This window comes from Pinus tabuliformis, chromosome 3_2, assembly GCF_031772625.1.
Source record: "Pinus tabuliformis cultivar Carrire ecotype Pingquan chromosome 3_2, CPIR1, whole genome shotgun sequence".
Lineage (NCBI taxonomy): Eukaryota > Viridiplantae > Streptophyta > Pinopsida > Pinales > Pinaceae > Pinus > Pinus tabuliformis.
Genome location: NC_142302.1, coordinates 66223547 through 66251190, shown reverse-complemented (window position 1 = coordinate 66251190; position 27644 = coordinate 66223547). Strand labels below are relative to the sequence as shown.

The following is a 27644-nucleotide window of genomic DNA, read 5'->3' as shown; positions in this document are numbered from 1 at the left end:
ATGAAGGCATCTGATACCATACCAACTGGAATGTTGCACTTTGCTTTAGCTCGACGAAATATAGTGACTGTTACTCGGAAAATCTGCATATTCAGCAGAGGTAAGTATCATACCTGCTACTTTATGAAGGCCATCGCAACCACTTTTTATGAATAATTGTAGTGCATAGTATGCTTGGGCATCGAACCCACTTTATAAACGAAGACGATGCCCAATTCCCATGCATTTCACTTTTTTGTCTTCACAGAAGAGAACATCTCGCCCTTTCAGAATCTAATTCATGTCCGCTCCGGCCAGTTCCGCCGAATGTTACTCGTTTTTCCACGCGTCGACCGATTGAGATGGTGGGAAAGCAGGAAGCTTCCTCTACGGACGTGCTCTCCTTATAGCACTCGACATTCCCAACCTTTCCACTTAGTTTGGTGGACAATGTGGTGTTCTTTGACTGAATACTTGTTGCCCTTTCAGACTCTAATTCATGTCCGCTCAGGCCAGTTCCGCCCAATGTTACTCGTTTGTCCACGCGTCGACCGATTGAGATGGTGGGAAAGCAGGAAGCTTCCTCTACGGACGTGCTCTCCTTCTTATAGCACTCGACATTCCCAACCTTTCCACTTAGTTTGGTGGACAATGTGGTGTTCTCCGACTGAATACTTGCTGCCCTTTCAGAATCTAATTCATGTCCGCTCAGGCCAGTTCCGCTCAATGTTACTCGTTTTCCCACGCGTCGACCGATTGAGATGGTGGGAAAGCAGGAAGCTTCCTCTACGGACGTGCTCTCCTTCTTATAGCACTCGACATGCCCAACCTTTCCACTTAGTTTGGTGGACAATGTGGTGTTCTCCGACTGAATACTTGCTGCTATCCTCGACTTCTGGGCTCTCCGTTCTGATCTGAGCCGTGTAATTTAAATAAATCTGTTCCTCAAGATAATGGGTTGTTAGCAGGGTCGTTGTATAAATTGCAGTTTCGATCGTCTGTGGCCTTTCATAAAGGTATGATAAACTAATAACCCCAAGAGAGTCAAGAATTTTAGTTTACAGTATTGTGCTCACTGTCTTGTTTGAATGTAATGTTTTTATATTGATAGTTTGCAGTATTTTGCTCCCTGTCTTGTTTGAATGTAATGTCTCTAGATTCATATTTTGCAGTATTTTTCTCCTTGTCTTGTTTGAATGTAATGTCTCTAGATTGATATTTGAGGAACTTTGATCCCAACTAGGCATTTGGGGAGAGATTCTATGAGATTTGAACATTTAACCTCTCCCTTGGTTGATCAATGCCTTACCAACCATCAACTGCGTGTTGATTTGTTTTTTCTGTAGAGCCATAATCAAAGTAAAATGAGTTTTCGTTTGAATGGGAAAATGTTTGTACCATGAATTCTACGGGTTAGATGACCTTCTAAGAGCATCCATTTTCAAAATTTGATTATTTGAGAATTGCCATTTGATTATTAATTGGTCTGTTTAATTCAAAGTTTACTTGAGGAATACACAAAACATGCTGAATTAGCTTAAGTACATAAGAAGAAACAACTTAGAAAGTTAGAAGCAATCCGCCCTGAAAATGGGCACAAATGAGAGCCTACAAGGTTAACATTCTACTCCACAAGAACCAAGGGTGCACAAACTAAAGAGAAGTATTTTATATTATTTGTGGACAAAAGACTTCTATAAGGAGCCAATTAGTGGAGATACATGGCATATCTGGAAGAGTTCCCTCCTTTTGAGCCTTACACATGGACAATTACTCATCTACTTGGAAATTTGCTCCATTCGTTTGACTAGGCAATAATATTATTATTTGAAGGTGGTTATTTTGGGATAGTGCCCTCATCATGAGGCTTGTATTGTTGGTATCCATGCACACATCTAGGAAAGCGTTTTACCTCTTTGATTAAGCAATTTCCATTATTTATTGAGGTAGTTATCTTGTGCACATGACGAGAACAAATGGAATTTATACTTTGCCTTTGCCTGAGCCAGAAAATGAAGGAATGTGACAATTAGAATTACACTAATCTAGAATTTTGTATTTTTCTATGGCCTCTTAACCTAATTTGCTGTATTAGGTAGTTATTGTAACTATTTTAATATTTCCATAGGAAAATATATTTTATTGCAGTGTAAAAGTGACATTCTCTTTTATCTTTCATTTTCATCATTTTATTTAGTTTTTTAACATTACCATGAAATGACTCTGGATGTTGGAGAGTGGTTCCAACCTCATTGGATTTCATATGGAGAAAGTAGAATTTTAGATCTCACTCAAAATCTAGCAGACTTGATAGTTTTTTGGGATTTCAAAATCAGGAGGGATTGCAATGTTTCCATTGGATTTTGTCATGTACAAAGGTATGGAACTAGTATTTAATCAAGAGCACCAAGCTCTCTATGTACCTTGATGTTATTGGCATTGGTTGTAGAACTCCTCTATCATGACCCTATTAAAATTGTTGATATTGACGACGAAGATCCAGATATAGGTAATGATTTTGATGATATGTAGGTATTTGTTGTAGCATGTTTTTTTAGATGCTAGAGGCTATCTAGCCCTGTTTGTTAATATATTTTCGGTTCAAAGATGGATTGCACTCGATGCTATTTTGGTTATGTGCACCCTTGCATGCTATATAAGTGAGAACTTTTGCTTATTTGTGTATAAATGGTTTGGATTCATATTGATGCACATGAATATATATGCTTTTTTTTAAAATTTGAATATTTTATGTGTTTTTGGTCGACCGGTTTTTTGGTCCATTTTTTTATCGGTTCTGGTCTGGTTCCGACCAGTGCTTAGTGTTATGCTCCTATACCAATAGGTGTCATATTTCATGATTGACTTGATGGGCTGTGAAGATGTTCATACACTTCCTTGTTGCAAAGGTTTTTCATATTGTCAAAAAATAAAAATAAAAATTAAAAAATGTAAAAAGGGTATACCCTAAAAGAAAAATCCAAGGGTGAAAAGAAATAAAATGGTCAAAAAAGTGAAGGAAAATGGACCCCACCAAAAAAAAGACCAAGGAAAGTGTGCAAGTTTAAATGCCACTACTTTTTACTCTTATATAATAAACAAATTGTGTACAACTTGTAACTTATGCCACAATTGGTGAACAGTCAAATAGTTTAAACTTGGCTAGTTCATATTTTCAATTTTATGTTTTAGAGATAGAGAATAAAATCTGACCAAACTATTTAATCTTGGCAGATAAGTAGATAGGTAGAGTGAATAAAAGGAGCTCAAGAGTTTAATCTGAGCCCTTGGATGTAATAAGGTTAGACTTAGATAGAGTTCCATATGTAAAAGAAAAAGTCTGATAAGGGTTTGCCAGTACAAGTGCACCCTCATAAAGAAGAAAAAATGTCAGGCTAAAGTACGTAGGGTAGGTAGATGATGTTGCAGAATTACTTGTGATAGATAATGTCTCTAAATGTGTTAATTTTCACTTTTATCACAAGTGTAAGGCAGACATTTCACTTGATACAGTTCAAGCAAAACAAGGTTAAATAATTAACTTCCCTTCACATTTTTCCCTAAAGATTTCATTAATTCCCCCTAAAGTATTAAGGTTTTTGAAAATTAAAGGGGCTCATAACATTTCACTGACTTCTGGAGGGACCGGACTCTCGGCTCAATAATCTAAAAGCCTAAAGTACTTAAAAACCATCATTCATTCATTCTTATAAGTCATTTTTAAAGTAAAATCCCATTTTACTTAGGAAAATTACACAATATTACATAAATCCCCTTTCACTCTAGCCTAAGTTAAATATACTTTGTAAATGTTTTACTTAGCACTTATTCTCATTTTATGTCATATTAACTTTTAACGCATATTATATAACTCCCGAATAAAAGTTCCACCCGTTTCTCGTATTATTTAATTATATATTAAATCCCCAAATTATTATATACTCCACCCCGGTTAATTATAACCATAAACACACTTAAAAAGGGATTAATGGATTAATCTGAAATTCATTAATAACTTAATCTCCCCGCTCCACAAAAAGGGATTAATTAACCCTCCTGGTTAATTAAGAACTTCCCCGCCATTCACAATCACCCTGATATGATTTATTAACCTATTAATTAAATCGGGCCCGCCGCAGTTAAAATCTTGTCGTAACCTGGTCCCGTCCACCGTTAGATCTCGTCCTTATCATACGACGGTCAGAATCAATATTGCGGCCCTCCTGGTGACCGCGCGTTAACGCGATATCACCAGGCGGTTTTCCTCATGTACCTCTGCCACGCGTCGTGCAATCAATGGAATCGATGTCCCCCGCCGAAAACCATTCGCCTCCAAAAGCGGTGCAATCACATACCGTTTACCGCCCTCCATAAACGACAAAACGCCATTTCCGATGTCACCCACCCGATAATCCAAAAAACTCCCGCCAACCTAGATTTTGTGAATAAAACCAATGAAATGTCATTTTCAATGTTTTATACGGCAAACTGTGTTCCCATGCAAAGCAACGTCCCAGTCAACCGCTGAAGCTTTTCAACCGCCACCTGGTCAGAAAATTTGCAGCGACGTCGTCCAAAACTTGTTATCCATCCTGCCATTGCATTGTTCACTTCCCCAATACAGGTATTTACCCATTTCCACCAAAACCCTGCAAGTTTTGGTTTTATACTGAATATTCCACAGAAAAGACCAATTTCACTATACATTCAGTCTTTGTTTCACTATATAGGTTCCCAAACCTGCTGTTTTCACTATTTTTCACAGAAAACCCAAATTCCATTCCTGAATCCACAAGAACCAGAGATGGAAACTCCTATAGCTCTGAATGTTGTACCCATGAACGCTCCTCACAAAGATTTAGATTATCTACCTTTGGCCGATAAATATTTTCAGATAAAAGACTTATCCGGTAATGAAAACCACCTTAAGATCTTTTGCCAAGCCAGAGATAGCTATCTTAATGGCTCTGACATCTTAGGACTGTGGGAATCCAACCTTCCCATGTACTTCCTCCCTTCAGTCCATGTGTTCCCAGATATAATTCATCACTGTTGTGCCAATTATGACCCTAACCAAAGAGCAGTCATGTCCCCAAGTCAAACAGTCCTTTTTCCCATAACTGCTCAGTTCATCAATGAAATGCTGCAATTCCACTCCAGTCATGCTCTCACTCCCCTTTCTATGGGATACTTACTTGAAAGAGCTCCCCAATTGTCTCAATCAGAACTGACTCGCATCTGTCAGATGTTCATGGACCCTAAACATCAGCCTAAAGGCCCACCTCCTTATCTGCAGGTTTTCTTTACAGATACAGGAAAAATTATTGTTGATATGATAGCCTCAATCATGGGATTCAACTTCGAAGAGTATGTTGATGAGATAACCTTAGTATTATTGTCAATTTTTACTCCTGGACAGCCCCCTGCTGTTAAATATGATTATGCCTCTTATATTGCCAACAAAATTCATGACCAATTCCTAAGACTGGACAATGAAGGAGTCTTCAAATACACTACTTTCATCTATCATCTTCTGTTGTATTATCAGTCAGACAACTTCCCTTTCCCTGTCAAGAAACTTGACACCAGAGGCAATCCAAGGTCTGTCATTTTTTGGAGTCCCATTTTCCATAATTCCATTGAGACCCCTTACACCTACAATGAGTTCATTGACCTATTTGTCCATCCAGCAACCACTTTATTGACAGGAGTTTCCCCTCCTAGGATAAATGGTGATATGAAGAAAATCCTCCAGCTCTCCAAGCAGTACAGGATAGGTGACTGGTACCTATATAAGAATCACACAGAAATCAGGATTTATGGGTGTGAACTCTGCCCTTTTAAGCTACCAAAGTATGTTCCAATGAGACTCTTTGCATTGGAATATTTCAGGAAAATGATAAATGCAGACCTAGTCCATTTTTGTAATGCCAAGAAGAAAGCTCAGCTTAGAATCAAGAACCAGCTAGGCCCTTTTGTCTGCAACACTAGGGAAGCATGGAAAGAAGCAGAAAATTTTTTAGAAGAGCAACTTAAGTTACAAAAGAGTTTTGGGTGGAAACCATATGATCCTAACAGTTTTATATGTGATAGGAGAATGAAGAACAGGTTGTCCCCATATATTCACCATAGAATTCCAGAAATTGAAAAATATGCAAATATGGATGAATGGAGGGAAGGTACCCTAGTAGAGAATGATAGTGAACAGGTCAGTTTTGAGAAATTCATGAGAGATCTTGAGAAAACACTTGACTTGGATTCTTTTGGGCATGTACCATTTAAGTTATCTCAAAGATCAGGAGTTGGTGTCTCCAGTGCTGGAACCTCTTAGCAACCTTCACAGGAAACAAGTACATCAGCCACAGGGTCATCCAAGGGCAAGGAATTAGAGACCAACTTTCAACACACTGAACAGCCTACAATGTCCAAGCAGCCTGAAACTTCCACAGAACAGGCTCAAATAAAAACTCCTCCTACTCAGACCAATATGGGAGAGCCTCCAGTTCTGCAAAGTCCTCTAAATGAGGAAAGAAACAAAAAGAGAGACAGGCAAAAAACTATCCTTGCCAGTGAACCATCAGGACAGCCTGGAACAAAGAGACAGAGATTAAATCCCCTTTCAGAGGAGGAATTTGCAGAAGAAAATACAGATAGTCAGAGGGAAGAAAGAGTGGAAAGCCAACAAACTTTCCCAGCAGAAGGAACATCCACTAGCTCTCAGAGGCAGGAGCTAGAAAGGCAGAAAAGTGTAGAGATATCTTCTTTCAAGCCACCAGGGACTGATGCCTCAGATATCAAGAAAACATTCATAGAAATAAAAGCCAGGAATGATCCATTGAGGCTGCAGGTTTATAACCAATATTTGAAGATGGCTCCTACAAATCAACAGAGATTGATGTCAGCCTATGACATCAAAGAAGGAAAGATGATAATGAGCTATTCCAAACCCAAGGTGCAGTAGCCTAGATCAGCAGCAAATTATCTCATAACAAGTTTTGAAGTCATGGCAAAGGATATTCATCCTTTGGATCAAATTGAGTTGCATAAGCAAACGGGAGAAATGATTTACTCAACCTTGACTGGCAAGGCAATGATGGCCCACAGGTTACAAAATTCTTTGGACAACACTACTGCTCAACTACACTTGGAAAAGGCCTCCTCTCAGGCCAAAGATAATAGAATAAAAACCTTAGAAGAAATAATTATTGGATTGGGCCATGATCCCAAAGATGTAAAGGCTACAGAAGCCTTGATCAAAAAGAAAGATGAAGATATTGCTGCCCTAAGGAAGCAACTAAAACTACCACCTTCAAGACATCCACAGACTGATGAGGTTATAAAGCAAAAATCTGAAGAAGAGCTGATGGATTTACTCTTAAAGCTCAATGAACGACTGAATGATACTGAACAAGCACTTGAAAAGGCATTGAAGGACAAGCAAGGAGAGTCGACCTCCCAGCCTCCCAATGTAATACCAGTAGTATCAACAGCAGTCCCATCAACTCTTGGAGCAGCATTGGCACCAAGTATTCCACCAGTCACAGCAGAGGCAATTACAGGTACAACAACAATAGGAATAACAAGAGTAGCACAGGGCAATACTGCTAATTTGAGCACAGAAGAGCTAATAAAATCAATGGAGGACCTGAAACTACAAGTTTCAGAACTAAATAAGGTAAAGGAGCAATATGCCAAAATGGAACAAAACTATGATCTCTTAAAGATAAATGTTACAGAAAAGACAAGAGAGATTAAAATGTTAGAAAACAAAGTAAAATCATTGGAGAAAGATCTTACATTTGACAAGCCTCTAACAGAAATCAAGAGAATTCTTTGGGCCAACATCACTCAATCCATAAATGATGTTTGGCCATCCATCCAAGTGATTTTTGAGCAGATTGATCTTGTGAAGGCAGCCCAAGAAGAAGTCCAAAGGAGGAGCAGAATTAGGAAAAATGCCTGAGGAAGCCAACAGGCTCATACATTTTTTGAATACTAGAAATAAAGAATAGCTGGAAGAGTTAGGCATTAATGACAGGACAGAAACCATTTTGGAAATCAAAAGGGTATTAACCAAGAAAACTTTGATGCAGAATTTAGAAAGAAGATGTCATGACATGCGGGTAGAGATTAATGCTTTTATGGAGAAGTTTGATATTTTGCAAAATAAAGGGCTACCCAGTCCTTTAGTGATTAATGATAGGTTAATGAGGCATAAAGATTATGTGGAGAAATTGAATAAGTATGCAGGCAACCAAGCAGGTTCATCTACAAGTGCATCAGGAATAAAAGCATTGCCTACAGGCAGAGTTCTCTATGACAGCCTAGAGAACTTATTCTATGTCGAGCATGAACTAAAGCACTTGTTCCCAATTCAGCCTACATTTTTCAGGTATACAGAAACAGATGAAACCCTCAAAAAGCTTCAGAAAACCAGAATACCACAGCCAAAATGGTGGGAAGAAATGCTTGAAATTTTGTAATTTATTCTAGGTAAAAGGTAAATTTTGATTTTTACTACAGTCAATGAAGGTAAAGAGGATGAAAAGAGATCAACAGGTAAAGAGTATCAGATGCAGGTAAAGTGTATCAGTAGGGAGGTCAAAACAGAGTAACCAGCACATAGTTACACCAAGGACAACAAGAGGCCAAATCATAGGGCCTAACTCCAGCACATTCTCGAAAATAGGGACAGCAAACCATTCGGTTGCCTTATCTGTCATCTACGAGGTCTTCTAGCCCTATTTTCTTGAAGGATATGATTAGTCACCCCAGTTTATATCTCACTTTGTTATGAGATATTTCATTGTAAATTTTTTTGTATAAATACCCCCTCAATTGGAGTATTGAGTGTGGATTCTTAGACATTGCTGTAATATTGATTATTTTGGAATAAAGTGTTGTTGGACCAACTTTTGTATGGCTTGTTGGATAAAGAATTGATGCAAAGGACTTTCCACAGATTTCTTGAATCAAACACCGGATCAATAAGTCCTCTATACCTTATGTTTTAAAGTTTTCCTTGTTTATTATATCATCTATGTTTCACATCTGAATGATAAACGAAAAAGAGTAATTCGGAATATGCTTGATTGCACTCTGTTTTCAATCGTTATTATTCTCTATGTTTTCTTCTGAACTAGGATAAACAGTGAAATCTTAATTGCTCTTGTTTTCTAGTTTATTCACTTTGATTATTTATTAAAGAATACTTAACTGCTCTTTATTAGTAATCATTCAAGTTCCCTCTTTTAAATAGGCTGAAGGATTCTTGACTGCCCTTCACCCATTTTGAGTCCATTCATCCATTCCAAGTTGTTATTTGTTCCCTGTGAAACCATCTTTTGTTAAGAAACCAAATCCAGTTAAGCCATCTTCTTTGACTCCATTAGCCCAATGGCCTAAGCTACTTAGTTTTACCCCTCTGCTATTGAATCTCACCACCCAAACTCAAACAAAACTCCTAAACTTCACAACTAGCCTAATATCTTTCAAAACCAAGCTAAATCATAAAGAGAGAGCCCTCTCTGAGTACAGATTGGCTAGATTCTGTACTTAAAAGTTGGTTTGTGGTTACCTTGGACCCCTTTCCTCTTCCCAACAACTTCAAGGAAAATCTGAGTGATAACACTCAGTTGAGAGGGTTTTCCGGTTCGATCACTGGTTCGATTCCAATAACACTGGTATCTACTATAGTCTATTTTGCTTAGTACTAATCAAATGCTAGAATGATGAATTATGAATTTAAATTTTAAATCAATTTACCTTCTAGAATGACGAATGATAAATTTAATTTTTAAATCAATGTAGATTTTAGAATGATAAATTATGAATATGGATCAATGTATTTCATTATTTAATTCAACTATTTATGGATCAATATATTTATGATTTCATTATTGAATATGAATTTGAAAATATATATATATGTGTGTGTGTGTGTGTATGTACACATACACACACACACACACACACATATATATATATTAAAAAATTATATACCTCGACGTCTCCCTGCCCCATCTAAATTTCCCACACATCCCCCATGTGTGTCTCCCTGCACTCGCGTCTCCCATCTCGAAGTCTTGGAGCTACATTGTTTTATTGTAAAGGAAGGTCAAACTAAAATCTATATAATTTTTTCTCTCCATTTTGTACTTGGGAATTCTTTAATGGAGGAACTTGTGAGAAAGCTAGCTCCAAGCGTTGGACTAAGCTAATTTGTTGTGTAAATTGTGTTTTTTTGTGTGTTTGTACAATCTTTTACGTGTGATATATATTCTTGGAGCACCTTTGGTAGATATTGTAAGCAAGATTGGATTGTCAAAGCTACATGTAGGAGTAACTTGACTTTTTTGATGAGGAGCTAAAGCCATATGGGTCGATTGTGAGCAAAAGATTGTGCCTTGTCTCAAAGGCGAGGGGTTTAAAGCCATAAAACATCCTTTGTGATTAAAAACTTAACCAATTCTTTATTTAGTTTGTTTGTGGAGCTCCCTTATGTGAGTCCCTTTCCTTCTTGCCTTGTACTAGCCTATTTACTAGGTTAGGCATGTTATGGAGAATGATATTTTGTCTATGTATAGCCCCTAACTGTATTGAAGGATAGCCATCTTAGATTACTTGCATGACCTCCATAGCCCAAGTAATAAGGCTCTAGATCCTTTTCATCCATCATCCCCACTTTATTTATAATTTCCCATTTTCGTTTGTTACATTGTTGTTAATCCCTCTTTAGCCCCATTCCATACTATAAGAAGTGAGCCTAGCAACCACAGGGAACCCCCCTTTGAATTAGGTCTTTCCTTTTTCTAAAGTTTAGGGGATTGTTAGTGAGGTGACAATGGGAAACCTCCTCCTAGTTCCACATGTCTTCACGTAGGTGTTGGACTTTACATCTTTGGGTGTGAGATTGTTTGATAATAGGGTCAAGAAGAAAATCCCTCTTCAAATTTGGTCTATTTTATCTTAAGGATTAAGGCTACAAGATTAGAGCACAAAGGGAAGAATAGTCTCCTATCCAATCAAGATAAAATATGAAGACCAACGTTTTATTAGAATGGGTCCTCAAGGGAGCACCTTCACCAACAAGATCAACGATAACTTGATAAAAATACCAAAACACTTGTTAGGGTTCCAAAGGATAGACAAAGAAAGGAATCAAGAAATTATCAAACTAATAAAGGAAGAAGGAAAGGATTTATCCCAAAATGTCTTCCCTCTAAGTGATAGTTTTACCCCTCAAATGGATTGACTTTAAAGCTTGTAGTAGTCTTGAACATTCACAATCATCCTTTAATGCACCAAAATAGAAGTCTGAGATAGAAGATCTTTAAAAATTGACACCGATGCCTTAGTAGGTAGGTATTCAACAAAATTGTATTTTCAAAAATAGGCAACAAAAGCAAGAAATAATTGGAATCAGAGGAGGATCTTCTTTTATAGAGGAGGCTTCATCAACCATCTCATTCAATAATATTTTCTATCTCTTTAGATCTATCTCACGAGATCTCACATTTGACTTGCCTTCGAACTAACTAAAGAGACTAAATCAAATAATACATAAAATACAGAGTAGATGTGCCACATCGACAATATTTTTCCCCAAGAGAGGGAGGCACCCAAAGATGATGGTCAATATGAGGTCAAAAGTGCTCAATATTCCTCCAAAATGCTAGGTGGTATCCTTTAATCATTTCAAGATACCTATCCAATGAAGAATAGTCAAACAAAGTACCAACAACTATGCTGGAAGTGAAGAGAAGACACATGTGTGGCAAGTGTTAGGCTGAAAAGAGGGAATGGCTCAACCAAATCAATCCGAATGTCTATATGGGGGCCTCTCCAAGGTATGAACTCCTCTTCGAATCATATATATCATGTCACTAATTCAAGGGAGGTCCACATGTGCCAAATAGGAGACTCAATGGTTAGGAAATGCATCCTCCAAGGTGGTCAGCCCATTAAACTATGTAACACGTTCCTCCAAATGTGTGAATTGGTTGAGTGCTCCAAGATCTAGGGTGTGGCATGGCATGAGAGGTTCGATGCATGAAGAATGGCCCCAAAATTGCCTAGGGTATTGTGATTAGTGCCTTAAGAGTTGTGAAATTTCCTATGGCATTATGAATTGCTTCAGACACTACATGTGTAGGCATAAGATTAGTGTGCTCTTTAGGCATACCAACTTTTGCAACACATGAGAAACACTTTTACATAAGGGTGAACTCTAAAAAAAAACCTTAGCAGTTTGCTAAGTCATGTGTCCTAGTATATCCACTCCAAGATGTTTGGATACCTAGCTATGCCATAAATGATCTTCAATGGATAATTAGTAGATCCATAAGAACAAGGGCTATCTTGAGATGGGGACTAAGAGGATGGGCCATGACCAACAACAAAGGGTCTAGTGAAACCACCTAGATTAAAAAAGAAAAGAAAAGAAACCACTTTACATTGATCTTCTAAGCATGGTCTAGTACAATACATCATGTACAATGGTTACACTTTTGGCTAATCATAATTTAATAACACAAGTCATTGTGATGGCATATCTAATCATGGTACTTTGACATCATGAAGATAGACACAAAATTTACTCATATGATGGAACACATTTGGTGAAAAAAATGAGGTACATTCAAGCAAAATTGAGGGGTAACAGTTGGCTCCAACTCAAGGACATGTGCTCTATATGAGAGCGCATGAGAACTCCGAAATATGTAAAAGACTTGTTATCCTAAAAAATTCTCACCATATATATCTCAAATACTACGGAGGGATAGAGACACAAGTGCCTTGTCCCTTCCCTAAGATAATGTTAAATCAATGTATTAAGGAACATGGAACTCAAAGGAAAATATTTAGCATGTGAGCATCATCTTTCTTTTATTCTTATATGTGTGTGTGTGCAAAAATCAACAAAGTAAATGAAACACACAAATGAATCTAATGCTCATGCTACAAACCTTATTCATTCTATTATATTTTACAAGGATGCCCTATGGCATGAGATATTATCTTTATAGAACAATTTCAAGAGTTACCCATTTATGGGCAAAGGAATTATGTCACTATTCAAGTGACTAAGATGGAAAAAATGATTGCCTGTAGTATCTTCAATTCTATAGGGACCCAACCAAAGGATTTTTGAGATTAGCATGTTTACTTGCCTCTTCATTTTTTTTTCCACATTAGAACCAAATTTCCTTTCTAGGAGTTCCTTAGGCGAGGCTTCTTGTTGAATTTGATCTTAACCTTTCTTGATTCTTCACTGGATGATAAAAAAGACACATCTTCTATTCTTGTCAAGCTTGATCAGTTGGTTGATAACCTGATTCTATTCTGAGCTGTGCCTTTGTTGTATGAAAATTATTACAATATTTTGTAGAATGGGATCTTTAAGTGGATTGGAAAAATGACTTCCATCTTGTGTTCTAGCTTAAATGGCTTCTTCCCAATGGAATCTTTCTTGGTCACCCTCTTATCCCACAGAGCATACTTGATCTTGCTATCCCAAACTTTTCTTATTATCTCCTACTGTCTTCTTAATGATCATTGATGATCATCAAATTCTTGTTACCTAATTCCACAAGACCATTTCCTTGAGAGTAATAGTTGGAGGAGTGGGATAGGATAATACCATAGTCAAAGCAAAAGGTTAACAATTCTTTAGAATAGAAAGCCTTAGCATAGTCGGTTATAATATTTGTTGGCACTCCAAAACCAATGCTGGTCTTTTCTTCTAGGAATTCCATTACTACCTTATTAGTGGTCCTCTTTGTTGGTATGACATGTGGGATTATATCGCCCATGGAAGCCTCTAAATCACCATTGGACCAAGTGAGGATATTTCTTGATCTCTTTTATCTTTGTTGGTGGCACCTTTACCTATCTTCACAAGCTTTTGGCTACTAGGGGGTTCTATATTAATTTCCATATGATCATCAAGTTCAATTACCTCTTTCTTTTTGTTATACATGTCATACTTCACAAAGATCTTTTCTAGGTGAACCAAGCCCATGAGAATGTGGTTGTCTTTTAATTCTTCTTTATGGTCTATCCCTTCTTCTCTCTAGTCTATCTCAATTTTTGAGACTTCTTGTAGGTTATTCATCAATCATATGATTTGGAAATCATCATCAAAAGATTTCTAGTGCTCAAAGTTGTTGGGCTTTCTAATGCTCAAATTTGTTGGGAACAGATGACCTGATAAAATCTCTAATTTTTCTCCTAAAAATCCTTCCAAGGTTGGAGAGCTAAAGTAGCAGTTACCAATGCATCAAATTCTTGTTAAACATTTTGTGTTTCACTTCTAAGGATAAGGCATCAAATAACTCCATGATACTCCACACAACATTTCTATACCTTTTCAATCTATCATTCTTGCAAACAAATTGATTTTTTACTTGCACAATCACTAAGTTAGTGTCGCCTTCCATCTTCAAGATTTTGTTTCCCATATCCTCAGCCAAATTCAAGCCTAACAAAAGGGCTTCATGCTCTACCACATTGTTTGTTGATTCAAATTCTAAATGGAAAGCATAACATGATATGAAATACTAAGGGGATGTGAAAACTATCCTTCCACCAATCCCCATTCAAGAATTAGCTCCATAAAAAATTCATCTTCCAGCCTACCTCATTTTATAACACAATGTAAGATCCTAAATCTTCTCCATAACACATTAATTCATTCATGGGCTCTTGGTGGTCTTCTACATGATACTTCTTCATTTTCTTACAGTGCAAGGTCACAAAGGTGTTTTCACATGGTAGGGATGGTAGCGTAGGATAGGTTCGTTTGGATGCTACCTCCTATGTTGATGTCCCACTTACAAGATAAAAGCATTCCTCACACATTAGGGGAATTTTGAGGTAAATAATGGGCCTCAAAAAAAAATAACAAAATCAAATTTAAAAGAACCTATGTTGCATTGGTTTTCAGGATGGAGGAACGACGTGGATGGGGGGATGCATCCCCGAGGGTTTATGAGATAAAGAATTGTCTCTATAGTAGCTTTTCTTCCTCATGTTTCTCATTAATGATGATTATGCTAAATGTGAAAGGAATTATCTTCTCAATAGGGTTTGCAAGCTTTTATAATTGTGTTGAAAACCAATATAAAATATTTTTTTCAAAGGGATTAGATTCATATTTCACACTAATAATGTAATTGAATAGGAATTTATTCAAACATTTAATACCCAATCCAAGTCATTACTATCTGATTGTTTTCACGATGTTTGAGGTTGAGACGGTGGAAGCACTAGATTTGAATGACTCTTGGAAACCCATGTACAATATGTGAAAGTTGAAATGACCCCATAAATGAGAAAGAACAAGAGCAATAACTACAAGGATCATTCCTTTGAAATTTTGCATTTCCTATTTTTTTGACAGGGAGGCTTTGCTTGTAATTTCGTTATTGAGGATTTCACTGGGGACTTGAGGAATCGCTAACATCCCAAAGATTTTTCGAGCAGATTTCAGGGATGCTTTGAATAGATTTCAAAGATGTTTTGGGCTGATTTCAAGGATTTTCTAAATAATGATCCTCCATAACAATGATGTATCCTTATTGATGCATGTTTGCATGGTCAAGTAGTAAAACCTAAATATGATGTATATAAGATGCATTTCCAAAAGTAGTAAAAAATTGAAAAGGAAAGAAATGGATTAAAGAATAAATTTAAGGAATGGGTTTAACTGTATGTTCTAATTTATTATCAGTTATTTTATTCTTAATAACACGCACAATTCTAGAAGCAGAAATCGAGTGTTAATTGATGAATTGACGTCTAGAGCAGTGAGGATTATTATTGTTATCAAATTGTGGTACGACAAGGAGCTAATTTCCAGCTAATCCATAAACAACTTAGAATGCAGGGGACTGAAATATCCAGTAAAATTGCAGCACCAACCAAGTGGAGCATTTGTGTGACGGTGGTTGACAAGGGAAACGAAGTAGGCAAGATATTATGCCATCATAATGCAATGCAACTGGGTAAAGGCTAGGTGGCATTCCTAATTGGTTTTTTTCCATCAAAACAGAATCTATATTATCAAAATGGCTGTGCTGAAGCTAGCAGCAATACATTCCACAGTGCATTTAAAGCAGTTCTAGGACTGAAACAAAAGTAGACATACTTGAGCAAGCTAGTACACGCTCTAAGATCCTATCCAAGCTAGTGTTCCATGCTTTCCTGCCGGTGGATAGCTTAACAAAATTACCCAAAATACATACATTTCGACGAAACATACATCCAAGTTATGGCTGGGCGCTGTCCTGGGCTTCCTGCCCCTCTGAATGAGGGGATTCTTGTCCCTCTATCTCCATCAGTTCTCTGTTTTGTTGGACAGAGTCATCCTCAACAAAGCTTGCCTGTAGAGAGTGACTGGACCCAATGTTGTTTGATTGAAGAGAAAGGACATCCATTTGCTATACAGGAAGCAAAGATCTGAGATGGCTACCCTCGGCCTCAAGGAAATCTGTTCGTTGATTCTGACTATGAAGAAGATTCATGACATTGGGACATTGGCATTATGGGTGGCGTTGGACTACTCCAACTCTGCAAGCTTGGTTGAAACTTGAGATTGCCATCAAGGCACTACTGTTTTCTTGAATTACTTCTTCTTTCCTATGGAGGACTTTGCACACCACCTCTAGTTTTTCCATATCAACCCTGGCAAAGAATGTTAACACATGACAAACAGAACTGGAGAAACAACATCAAAACAACTCAAACCATACTGAACTCTAGTTGAAACAAAAATCCCTTTTCCTTAGAAGTTGGAGGGCTTTAGATGGAAATCGAAAGCTTGTGACAACAAGTGAACCATTAGAATGGGCCATAGATAGAAACAAAGTATCTAGGAGATGGTTGGCCAAGACGAAATCAAAAACTTGCATAAATGACCGAAGTAAGTGGAAAGAATGTTGGTCAAGCTCATTCAAAGACTATTGGTTGAGCTCGGGAGATGGCCTGAAACCTCGAGTCCTAGGAACAAAAATCACCCTTGTACTTCTGAAAAATGCATCCCCTCTATTCAACCTCGGCAATAACCAGATTATCACTTCCAGCAAATGAGACCATACACTCCAAGGAGAATCCATAATCCAGATATCTTGCGGGAGCCAAAGGCACCATATTGAATAACCACATGAGAGTCAGCTTGAGGCAAGTGAAGGGTATGGGGAAACCACGTCAGACCTTATAGACTATAGGGGATCTAGCTGTTTAAATGAAGAATGTGAGGGAAAGAAGGCTGAATTCCATTTTCATTACGGAATTGGACTATTTCTTATTTCTGCATTTTTTACCAAAGCGGCTCAAGGGTGGAGGCCACCTTGGCCCAATGGTCAGCCTCACCACTCAAATCATGTTTTATATGAAAATCAAAACTTGATCAAAGTGACTGACTAGAATCTTGATCCAGAGTATGAGGAATTAAGCTTGTGTCCTCCCATTAATACTTTTCCACCATGGATTTTATAATTAGCATCAAATCCCCTAATGCTATAGGGGATTTAATAACTTCTTCTTTTGCGATGGAAAGGCCCCAGAGTGAGTAAGCTTCTACAAGGTTACTGGAGACACTTCCCAATCCCCAAGTGTAATGAACCACTTTATTTTCTCCAGGATCATGGAAATTCCCTTGCCCACTTGCCACCCTTGGCGTTCCTAATTAGTGAACAACACTGATAGATGGATTGGATTGTATACCATCTCCAATTTAATGTGGTTGTTATAAAACCTGATGTTCACAAGAAATTGTTATTTTTATCTAAACTATATAATTGGCATAATATGGATTACTTCACTTCTCATCACATTCATAAAAATGACATGTTTATCAGTCCTTTAGCATTGTTCTGGCAATTAATCAAAGAAAGGTGAACGGGGCTAAATGAAAACTGAATGTCCCAATCTTTTAGTCAGAGCTGACACCTATCAAGGAATTATGAGACAAATATGGACAGATGTTGTTGTTTCCTACGTGAAAAATATGAAAAATTCTGTGCTTCCTGTACCCTGCTGAGCTGCCCTGATTATGACCTTAGCTCCATGCACTTGTGTTGAAGTATTCATTAGATTCACCTTTTCCTTGAATCATGTTCCTCTCATTCCCACATAAGTTCTTGGAGATGCACATTCATCCTTCCAAGGATGTTGTATTGATATTCATCTTCATCTGTCTCTGATTAAAACAGACATATCTCCGAATTTGACTGCATTGAAAATAATGCAAATTGTTTTTCAAATGTCTTTCTGAATACTATCATATCTTATTGATACTTTGGGATGGAACTCAAAACAGTTTATGCTACTAGTAAATAATATTAATGATAGGAAAATAATCTTTGCAAGCATGCGGGCCTCGTTTCTACTGTCATGATGTTGCTTGAATTATATGCGATATGTATCTATGGATTATAACTCAAGAAAGTGGTCTCTATTCTGATTTGTGTCTTCATTGCCTGTTTGATATGAGTTGCTATTAGATACTGCCATGTTGAGGCTTAGCTCCATATTTCTGTTTCAAATCAAAGGTATTTGTCAATTTTTTATTCTCCCTCTACTTGCAAGATGTTAGTATTATAGCTTAACATGTTTAAATTTCTTTGCAGTGCCACATGGCAGAGAGCTACCAGCAGAAAGATGAGACTAAAATCAAACAGTCTACTCTTCATGCTGGTGAAGAACAAGATTCAAAATTAGGAAAACCCCCTTCAAAGAAAATAGAGATGCAAAAGAATATTCCAGAAAAGACACAAGCAATTCCAGAAGAAAAAGCTACGCAATTTGGAAAGCCTGCAGAAGACAAAGTTAAGGATGACAAAACATCTAAAAAGAAAGATGCGGAAAAGGAAAAGAAAGAAATAATGGATAAAGGGAGTAAAGACGCCAAAAAGGAAGAAATGAAAAAGGACAAAGGAAAGAAAGATAGCAGTAAAGAACATGAAAAGGATGAAGAAAAAAAGAAAGATAAAGAGATGGAGGAAACGAGTGGAAAGAAAGATGAAGATATGCACAAGGATAAGAAGAAACTTATGGATGTGAAGGAGACGGATAAGGATGAAAAGAAAGATAATGAAAAGGGCCAGGAAAGGGAGAAAGACAAGAAAGAGAACAAGGATAAGAAAAAGGATGACAAGGACAAGGAGCATGGTCTGGAAAAGAAGAAAGAAAAGGGGAAGGATGATGAAAACAAGCAACATGATCAGGAGAAGAAAAACAAAGCAAAGGACATGCACAAGGACAAGAAAGAGCATGATGAGGGCAATGATTTGGACAAGGAAAAGAAAAAGGACAAAACTAAAGATAAGGACAAGGATGAGGATGATAAGAAGAAAGAAAATAAGAACCAAAAGAAAAAGGACAAGGTAAATGAGGACGATAATGGAAAGAACCATGAAAAAAAGGATAAAGGCAAGGATGACAGGGAACACAAGGAAAAGGGTCAGGACCACAAAAAGAAGAAAGAAGATGACAAAGACAAAAAGAAAGGCCATCATAAGGGTGAGGTCCAAGAGAAGAAGAAAGATAAGATCAAGAACAAATAGAAGGGAAAAGGGTAATGGAAAGGAAATAGAATAATGACAAGGAGGAGGAGAAAAAGACCGGGAAGCCCATACATTAGTAGGAAATAAAATGGAGCCAGGGTTACAGGGGAGTGATCTTTGCATGCTTTACTGAAAATGTTTGTAAATATAATAAGGTTTGAGTATGTGGTTGATAGACCAAGGTCATTGTTACTGGATTAAAATATTGAGATGTTCATTCTCATTAGAATAGCAATTATAAGGTTTGAGTATGTGGTTGATATACCAAGGTCAGTGTTACTGGATTAGAATATTGAGATGTTCCTCATTTGAATAGCAATTAAAGTTGAATCATGCTGGAGCTACTAAGTACAGAATAAAATATAGTTTCTTAGCACCTTGCACCATGTAATGACCAAGAATGTTTATTGGTGCACCCATCTTATGGCATGCTTGTTTCTTTCCTTAGTTCTCATCATTCTAATGCAGAGTTCCATATTGAGTATGCATTTTTTTTGCTTATTTCTTACCAACGGTTTGTATGCGAGATTGAAGTATGCAAAAGAATATGTCATTAAGAAATCATATATGGCCCCAATGACCACCTGTACGACAGTTTCCTGTGGAGACTTGAATACTGTAGGTCTTGAACGCTATATTATGTGTGCTTGATTGAACTGACATGCATTGTTGCTTTGATACATGATGAATGGTATGTCTATATGATTAAGAAATTTTGAATATCTAACTTTGCCTATTTTAACATGTATATACAACAGAAGAAATTGTAAAAGAATGTGTTATCGAGGAGTTATATCTGGCCTCAATGACCACCTTGTATGACATAATAGTCTCCTGTGAAGACCTGAATACTTACATGTGCTTAATTGACCTGACGTGCATTGCTGGCATCTTTGATACATGATGGATGGTAATTTTACATGTTTGAAAAACACTGAATTTACATGTTTGAGAAACACTGAGTATCGAACTTTGTCTATTTTAACATGTGGATTCAACTGCAGAAGTTATTAAATACCATCTTTTAGTACACATGCCATTGAAGCCTTGTTTTTAAAATCTTCTTTCTAATATCAAAATTTTCAAGGGTCTGAAGTAAACATCCTTTGTATTGTTAGTAAACTTCATTGAATATTGAATTAGGGAAAACAATACATACATATAAAGTGTCATGAACATGCAACAAATTGGACGATTTCACTTTTTTCTGAAGTGTTTCGTGCTGAAATCTGGCAGAAGATTGCAGAACTGTCAAACAAAACCCCATCTGTTTGCGGTTCTGTTCGCCATGGGGGTTTTTGGCATCCACAGACCGATCTATGGCATTGCCAAATCTTTTTTACGGTGGATTCCACGTGATTTAAAGTAAATGTAACTCGATCGAGTTTGGGGGGGATTGATGGTGATGGTATATTTTGTTGTATGTTTAGTGGACTATCATATATATATCGAAATTTGCCTTTTCCAGTGACATCTTTTTGTAGAAAGCTTTCGGTGTCAAATTCGCATTTGACAAGGTTGAAGTCGGCATATTTTGGTATATTGTATTTACTAAGTTTCGCAGTTTCCTCGATCAAACATGAAACTTATCATCTCTCTCAAGGAGACTTGCATAATCGTACATTTGTGCAAAATGACATGAATTGCGGATTGATATGCATTACCTGTTGTTCACTTTACTAAGGATTATAAGCAGTATGGGAACTTATTAAGTGTTTCAATCAACTGAAATACAAATATAAATTGATTAACTTTTTTTTATAGGACTGAGGATAGAGTCGGAATTTTATAGCATGTTTATTTTTATAGGACTGAGATTAGAGTCGAAATTTTATAGCATGTTTTGTGTCGTTTTTATGAGCACTAGGACTTTTGGATTGCTAGAGAAAACAGCATTGATCTTCCTCGACAACAATGATATTTTTGTGCGGGTGGTTAATAATAGGATCTATTAATCATATTAACTTAATAAATAAATAAATAGTTGTTTTGAGGTAGATTATTTGGAAAACATATGACATGTAAAGTTATGTGATATCTAGTGTGTATACTTGTGTGCCCAAGGTTGCTTGGGAGTGGGAGCAGGGCGTAGGAAAAAAAGTGGGAGCAGGGAGTGGCATTTTCAAAAGCTCCCGAGTCCGGAGCGATTTTATATATAATATATATTTTTATATTTTTTGATACATATATGTCAACAAAAGCATGCAAAATGATGAATTAGATATAAAAAGCATAAAAACATGGATTAAATCATTTAACATCAATCATCTAGAAGTTATAAGCTTTATCAACCACATGTCTAGCATGTAAGGGCGGACATAACCAAAATAGCATCAAGTGCAATCCATCTTTGAATCGAAAATACATCAACAAATAGGCTCTAGATGGTCATCCAAAAAAATCATGCGACAACAAATACCTACATATCATCAAAAGCATTGCATATCTTGGAATCTTGGTTATTAATATCATCTTCTAAGCATTAATATAAGATAGAAAAAACATAGCATGTCAAGTCAAGATTTTGCTTGAGCGATGGGTACATTTTAGTAGGGTTGTGATAAAGGAGTTCGACAACCAATGCTACTAACATCAAAGTACATAGAGAGTTTGTTGCTCTTGATTAAATATGAGTTCCATACCCAGTACATGACAAAACCCAGTGGAAACATTGCAATCCCCCCAATCTTGAAATTCTAAAAAACTGATAAGTCTACTGGATTTTGAGTGAGATCTAAAATTCTACTTTCTCCATATGAAATCTAATGAGGTTGGAACCACTCTCAAACATCTTGAGTCATTTTATGGTAATGTTAAAAATTTAAGTAAAATGATGAAAATGAAAAATAATAATTTAACATTACCATAAATTGCATATCAATACTAGGGCCATAGGCTTGAATATTAGACTACTCCACTCAAAAAGTCTTGTTTCTTTGGAAAAATTTGTGTTTGGAACGTCTTTGTGGGAAAAAATTGTAAAAGGGCCAGGAAGCGATTTTTTCTTGCGGGAGCGCACACCTGGGTCACTCCCAAATCTTCGGGAGCGGATTTGAGGGGTGTGGGGGAGAAGGAGGGGGTGGGGGGCGACGCTTGGGGGGAGGGGGAGGGGGTGTAGGGCGACGCTCTGGGGGGGGGGAGCAGGAAGGGGTGAGGCGCTCTCGCGCAACCCTGTGTGTGCCATCCTAGGGGGTAGGATGGTTACACTCAGAGGTGATAGTGGTAGCAGTTGGAATCAACCCCATGTCATGTAATTACAAACCCAACTCGACAACATCCTATAAAGAGAGTTATAATATTTATAGGCAATGGGTAGGAATAATTTGTGTGCAGATTAGAATGCCCCAAGATTGAAGTTTATGATGAAGCCAACAAAGAAGACCTAATTCCAAATAATAGACAGAACCTGTAAACACACCCCTCCTAATTCAAAACCCAATTAGAGTTAGAAGGAAGTGGTTACATTGTTGACCCAATCCCCAAGATATAGTTATAGTGATGGGAGTTAAAATTTTCGATTTTTTTTTTTTTACTTTTCCAAAACTTCAAATAAACAACATCATTGCATTTGTCTTATCGAGATGATTCGAAGGATATAAATTTCACCTTGATCCCACTTATGGATCAAAAGTTATGGCCCTTTAAAGATTGACCATAATGACCTTGCAACGTCATCCTGACCTTCACATGGTAGCCTCACAGAGGCCCATATGGTAGGTGGTGGGGTCTGCACTCCACCGTGGTGGACCCACGTGGCACCTGACGCACTCGCATGGTAGGTCCATGAAGCATGAATTGCGAGGAAGGTCGGGGTCGACTGTCCTCCCTGAACGCATTTTAAAATTTTAAGTGATCGTCCCTGACCCCCAAGCTTCGACCCAGGTCAAGGTCAACCCAGATTTTGTCAGCGTTGTGATCCAAAGGGTCGAGTGGGTTTGATCCCCCGACCTATTGACCTGCAGGTGCGAAGAGTCAGGTGTCTGCCTGAGGGAGGTTGACCTGGCCTACTAAACAAAAATTTGATTTAACTCAAATTTTTCAGTGGCTCCAACATTTTAGCAAAGCTTGAATTTTTCTAACTTTGTAGGCTTTTCAAGTACTACTTCCAACACCTGATGAGTAACAAATTCATAAGGAATTATGAACAAACCTAAGAAATAATCAATCATAGGCATGATATCAAATTAACAACATTTTCAAGTGCATTTCTTCACAAAGTTACAAAGAGTTGTAACAACTCATTGAATAGAGCATAAAACTTATTTTCTTTGTTCATGCATGACGGAATGCAACCATAGGGAATGGAGTCAAAACTTCTTTCCTTCAATTAAGAATGTACTCAATATCATGCATTAAATTTGCCCGTACTAATACAACAAACTAAACATGAAATCGACACACGATTTCAAATCTTTCCACACTATTCATTTACATTGTTGGGCACTCCTTTCTACAAATGCAACCCAACATCATCATAATAAATAATCCTTGCAACCAAGATGTTAGTGTAAAACCATGCATTCCATGCATCCATGCTTCTACATCTTCATATAGTCTGCAATTTATACACAAAAACATGCACAATAGTGTAATTTAAATAAAATCATACCATTACATCCACATGATGTTCCAACACCTTGTACACAATGACAACAACACATTGGTCAATCATATAGATTATGAATTCATCAACCATGCCATAAATAAACATCTTTTCAGACCAACAATGGAAATAGGGTATATATATATATATATATATATATATATATATATATATATATAAAAGAACATGAAAGATACTTATCTAAAAACTAATGGGAAACTGAGTTTAGGATTATGACTCTCCACCTAACCATAGACAACTGCAGCCAAATCTCACTTGCAGTTGTCAACCCCAAGCCAGATTTTAGAGATTTTTGCTTTAGGGATCAAAGACATTCATCAACTGAAACAAGGACTCAAGAGATTCAACCACCTCCACCCACTAGCTGAATTAAAACCAACAAAACCCATAGGGATTCTAGAGATGAACTGTCTCCACCCTTCAAAACTCAACACTGTGGTTCCACCCAATGTAGGGATTCCAAAACCCACGGTAAAATCAACATACAACAATGAAACATATAGAAACCCTCAAGGAATTTTCTAGGATCAATTCCTCCACCCCAACCCTTTGGGATTTCCTGAGAAACACCATCTCCACTCTCCAGGCCAATGAGGATTCAAGAGGCAATGAATTCCTCGCCTGGTGATTTCTTCCAACTCCTTTTCCAACCAAAAACAAACTTCCTTTTTTTGGTTAATCCTCTCTTGTTAATTCAAATTTCTCTGTCTTTGGTGTTGCCTTTGTGCTCTTGTTTTTTACGAACTATCCTCCTCCTCTCTCTCCCCTTTTCTTTTCATTTTGTTCCAATATTTTGTTGAAAAATGGCAACAAGAAATGCTAAAAATAGAAGTGCTAAAAATAGCAGTTTGGGTACCAGCGCTGGATTGGGAAACAGTGAATGAAAAATGGAAGTGCTAAAAATAGCATTCTATTTTTAGCAGTTCGGGATGAATTCCTATTTTAGTCAGTCTCTAAACTGAAATAGTGAAGTAAAATTCAAATTTGAACTTAACAGCTGTTTGAAAATAAATTAATTAATTCACCATGAGTTAATTAGTTGTGAAAAATCAAACATGAAGTCTATGTGAGGACATGCAACAGTTTCTCTATTAATTGAGGAATTTATCCATCAGTTAAAGAGATAAGGATGAGTTCTAATTTGAGTTGTAATTAGTTGGTTCTATTAACTGAATCAAGTCCAGTTAGATTGATTTAAACAGTTTGCCTAAATTAATGTGAGTTCAGTTAGTTAATACATGCTTGCATATAACTGTTGCACTTCAGATAATTGAAGATTCTCTCATGAATAACTCATGCATGTCAGTTTAGACAGAGACTCAGTTGAGATTAGAGAAGGGACAATGTACTATCAGTTGGATGAATGTTTTTCCTATAAAGGAAGCTCATCCATGAGAAGTATTTATCTCCTTCAGGACTGCATAGTTGGATCAGAGTTTGGTGAGTGTGTGAAGAGGCCAATTCACACAAGTGGCTGCACTGGACCCTAATCAAAATTGCGCAAAGAAATAGGAGGCTTGGAGGGCAGATGAGAGGTTAGATAGAGGCCTTTGACTGTGTATGAGCAGCAGAGGTATTGCAGAAAGAGCAGGATAGATTTTGCGTTGATTCTTTTTGTAATACTAGCTATATTTCCACTTGTATGATAATACAGAGTTCGGGTTTTAGGCTGAGGCTTTCCCCGGGTTATATCTTCTGTGTTATGTGTGATTGACTCCTCCTTATCAGTTATATGTGTTCTTATTGATGTTGCTCATGTTCGATTAAGCTTCCACTAAATTGGTTGTAGAAGTAGATCAAGTATTTTGCTTTAGTCTATTGCATTATCAGGTGATCTACAGTGGGAATTTCTACATATTTTTCTAGCAATTCAATTTTCTTCTTCTTGACTTTTCAAACTCCCCTAACCTTTCAAATTCCTTAGTTGAATTTTCTGTACATTAATATTATTTTCAGCAAGTAATCACCCCATCCCTCTAGAACATGTGTCCCATTGTTCAACCTATTTTTCTTTTTATCAAAATGTTTACATTGCATACATAAATGTAAACCAATTCAGGCTTGTGAGGGAACCAATAACTTCAATGAGTGCCTCATGTTATTCCAATGTAATATGTGGAATCTTGGGCACTTTGCATATCTTCAATTGATTGATAAATTAAATGGACAATGTACATTTTCCTAAACATATCCCCCATTCTAAAAACACAGTGGGTAACCTTGGTATTGATTTGGACAAACGTCATAACAATTGGTAATGCGATGAGTTATGGACTTTTATAAAATATCTTTCTAAACTTGTTTGTACTTTGTTATAATTATCAAAACTTTGTACAATGTGGTCCATAATACTCTTACAAACAAAAAATTACTTACAAATGCTGTTAAGTTATCAAAATATTCCACCAATTCAATGATCAATTCCTCATCATAAGTTGTTCTCATCATCATGCCTAGGTATAAATTTGAGCTAAGACATGAATATCTTTGTTTAGCGATTCCACTATGAGAATTGTACCTTGACCTTTCCATCCCAACTTTTTGAATTGTTGAATTTACTACTTATTTAGTGCTTCCATGTGTCTAATTAACATTCAAACTCATGACTTTTTTTAGTACTTGTAACCTCTTTATATGAAAAAATAGATGTAGAATTATAATATTTTTTTAGAGAACCGACATATATTAGAATATCTTTTTACAATAGTAATTATATTTAAATATGTTATGCCCCAAGTTATATAAAATGGAAAATAAAGGAATACCACTACATAATTATATAGCAATAATATTTTAATTTAAGGTCACAACCTAGATAAAAAATAAATTAATGTATGAGATTCCTTTGTTTGTTAGGAAAATACCCTTTTTTGCACAATAACTTCAATGATCTAGTAGATTGAGGTGGACATACCCTAACACCCTTCAGAGTTGAACATGTGACCTCGAAGGAGGAAAGTGCCAAACTAGCGGGAAGTGTTGCTTCCAAAGAGGTGAAAGCACATGCCGTAGGAATGTATATAGGGGCACCTTGCCACCAAAGTAGGTGTTCCATGCCTTAGTGTTGAAAATCCATGAACTAAAAAAGAATACATAAATTTATAATGTTGATTTGATGACTCGCAATGATTTAGATATATTATATTTATATTAGACATTAGTCTTAAACTTAGAGATAATGGGAAACACACCACAATATAATAAAATAGCAACAGTATTATCTAACAACATGTAAAACCACTTAAAATACTTTAATGACCCATTATATTGAATTATAAGGTTTGATTATCCCTTTTGACCTATAGAACCTAATGGAGGTGGCATCTCTTAAGTCATGCATGTAATATGGTGTGTTCGGGGGACACCATGTCTTCCCTCTTTAAAAGATTTTCTCTTAAAGAATTTAGATGACACCAATTAGTAGGATTAACTTCAAGTTTTGCATGCTTATGTCCATGCTTGATTATCTATCC

The 27644-nt window shown here is 36.8% G+C and overlaps 1 protein-coding gene across 1 annotated transcript; it reads left to right on the top strand.

Moving 5' to 3' along the window:
- Positions 1-415: 415 nt before the first annotated feature.
- Positions 416-19988, top strand: LOC149179868 (uncharacterized). Its single transcript, XM_089415831.1, has 2 exons — positions 416-995; positions 18612-19988. The coding sequence occupies exon 2, from the start codon at positions 18618-18620 to the stop codon at positions 19545-19547; it is 930 nt and encodes a 309-aa protein (XP_089271957.1). The 5' UTR covers positions 416-995; positions 18612-18617; the 3' UTR covers positions 19548-19988.
- Positions 19989-27644: the final 7656 nt, after the last annotated feature.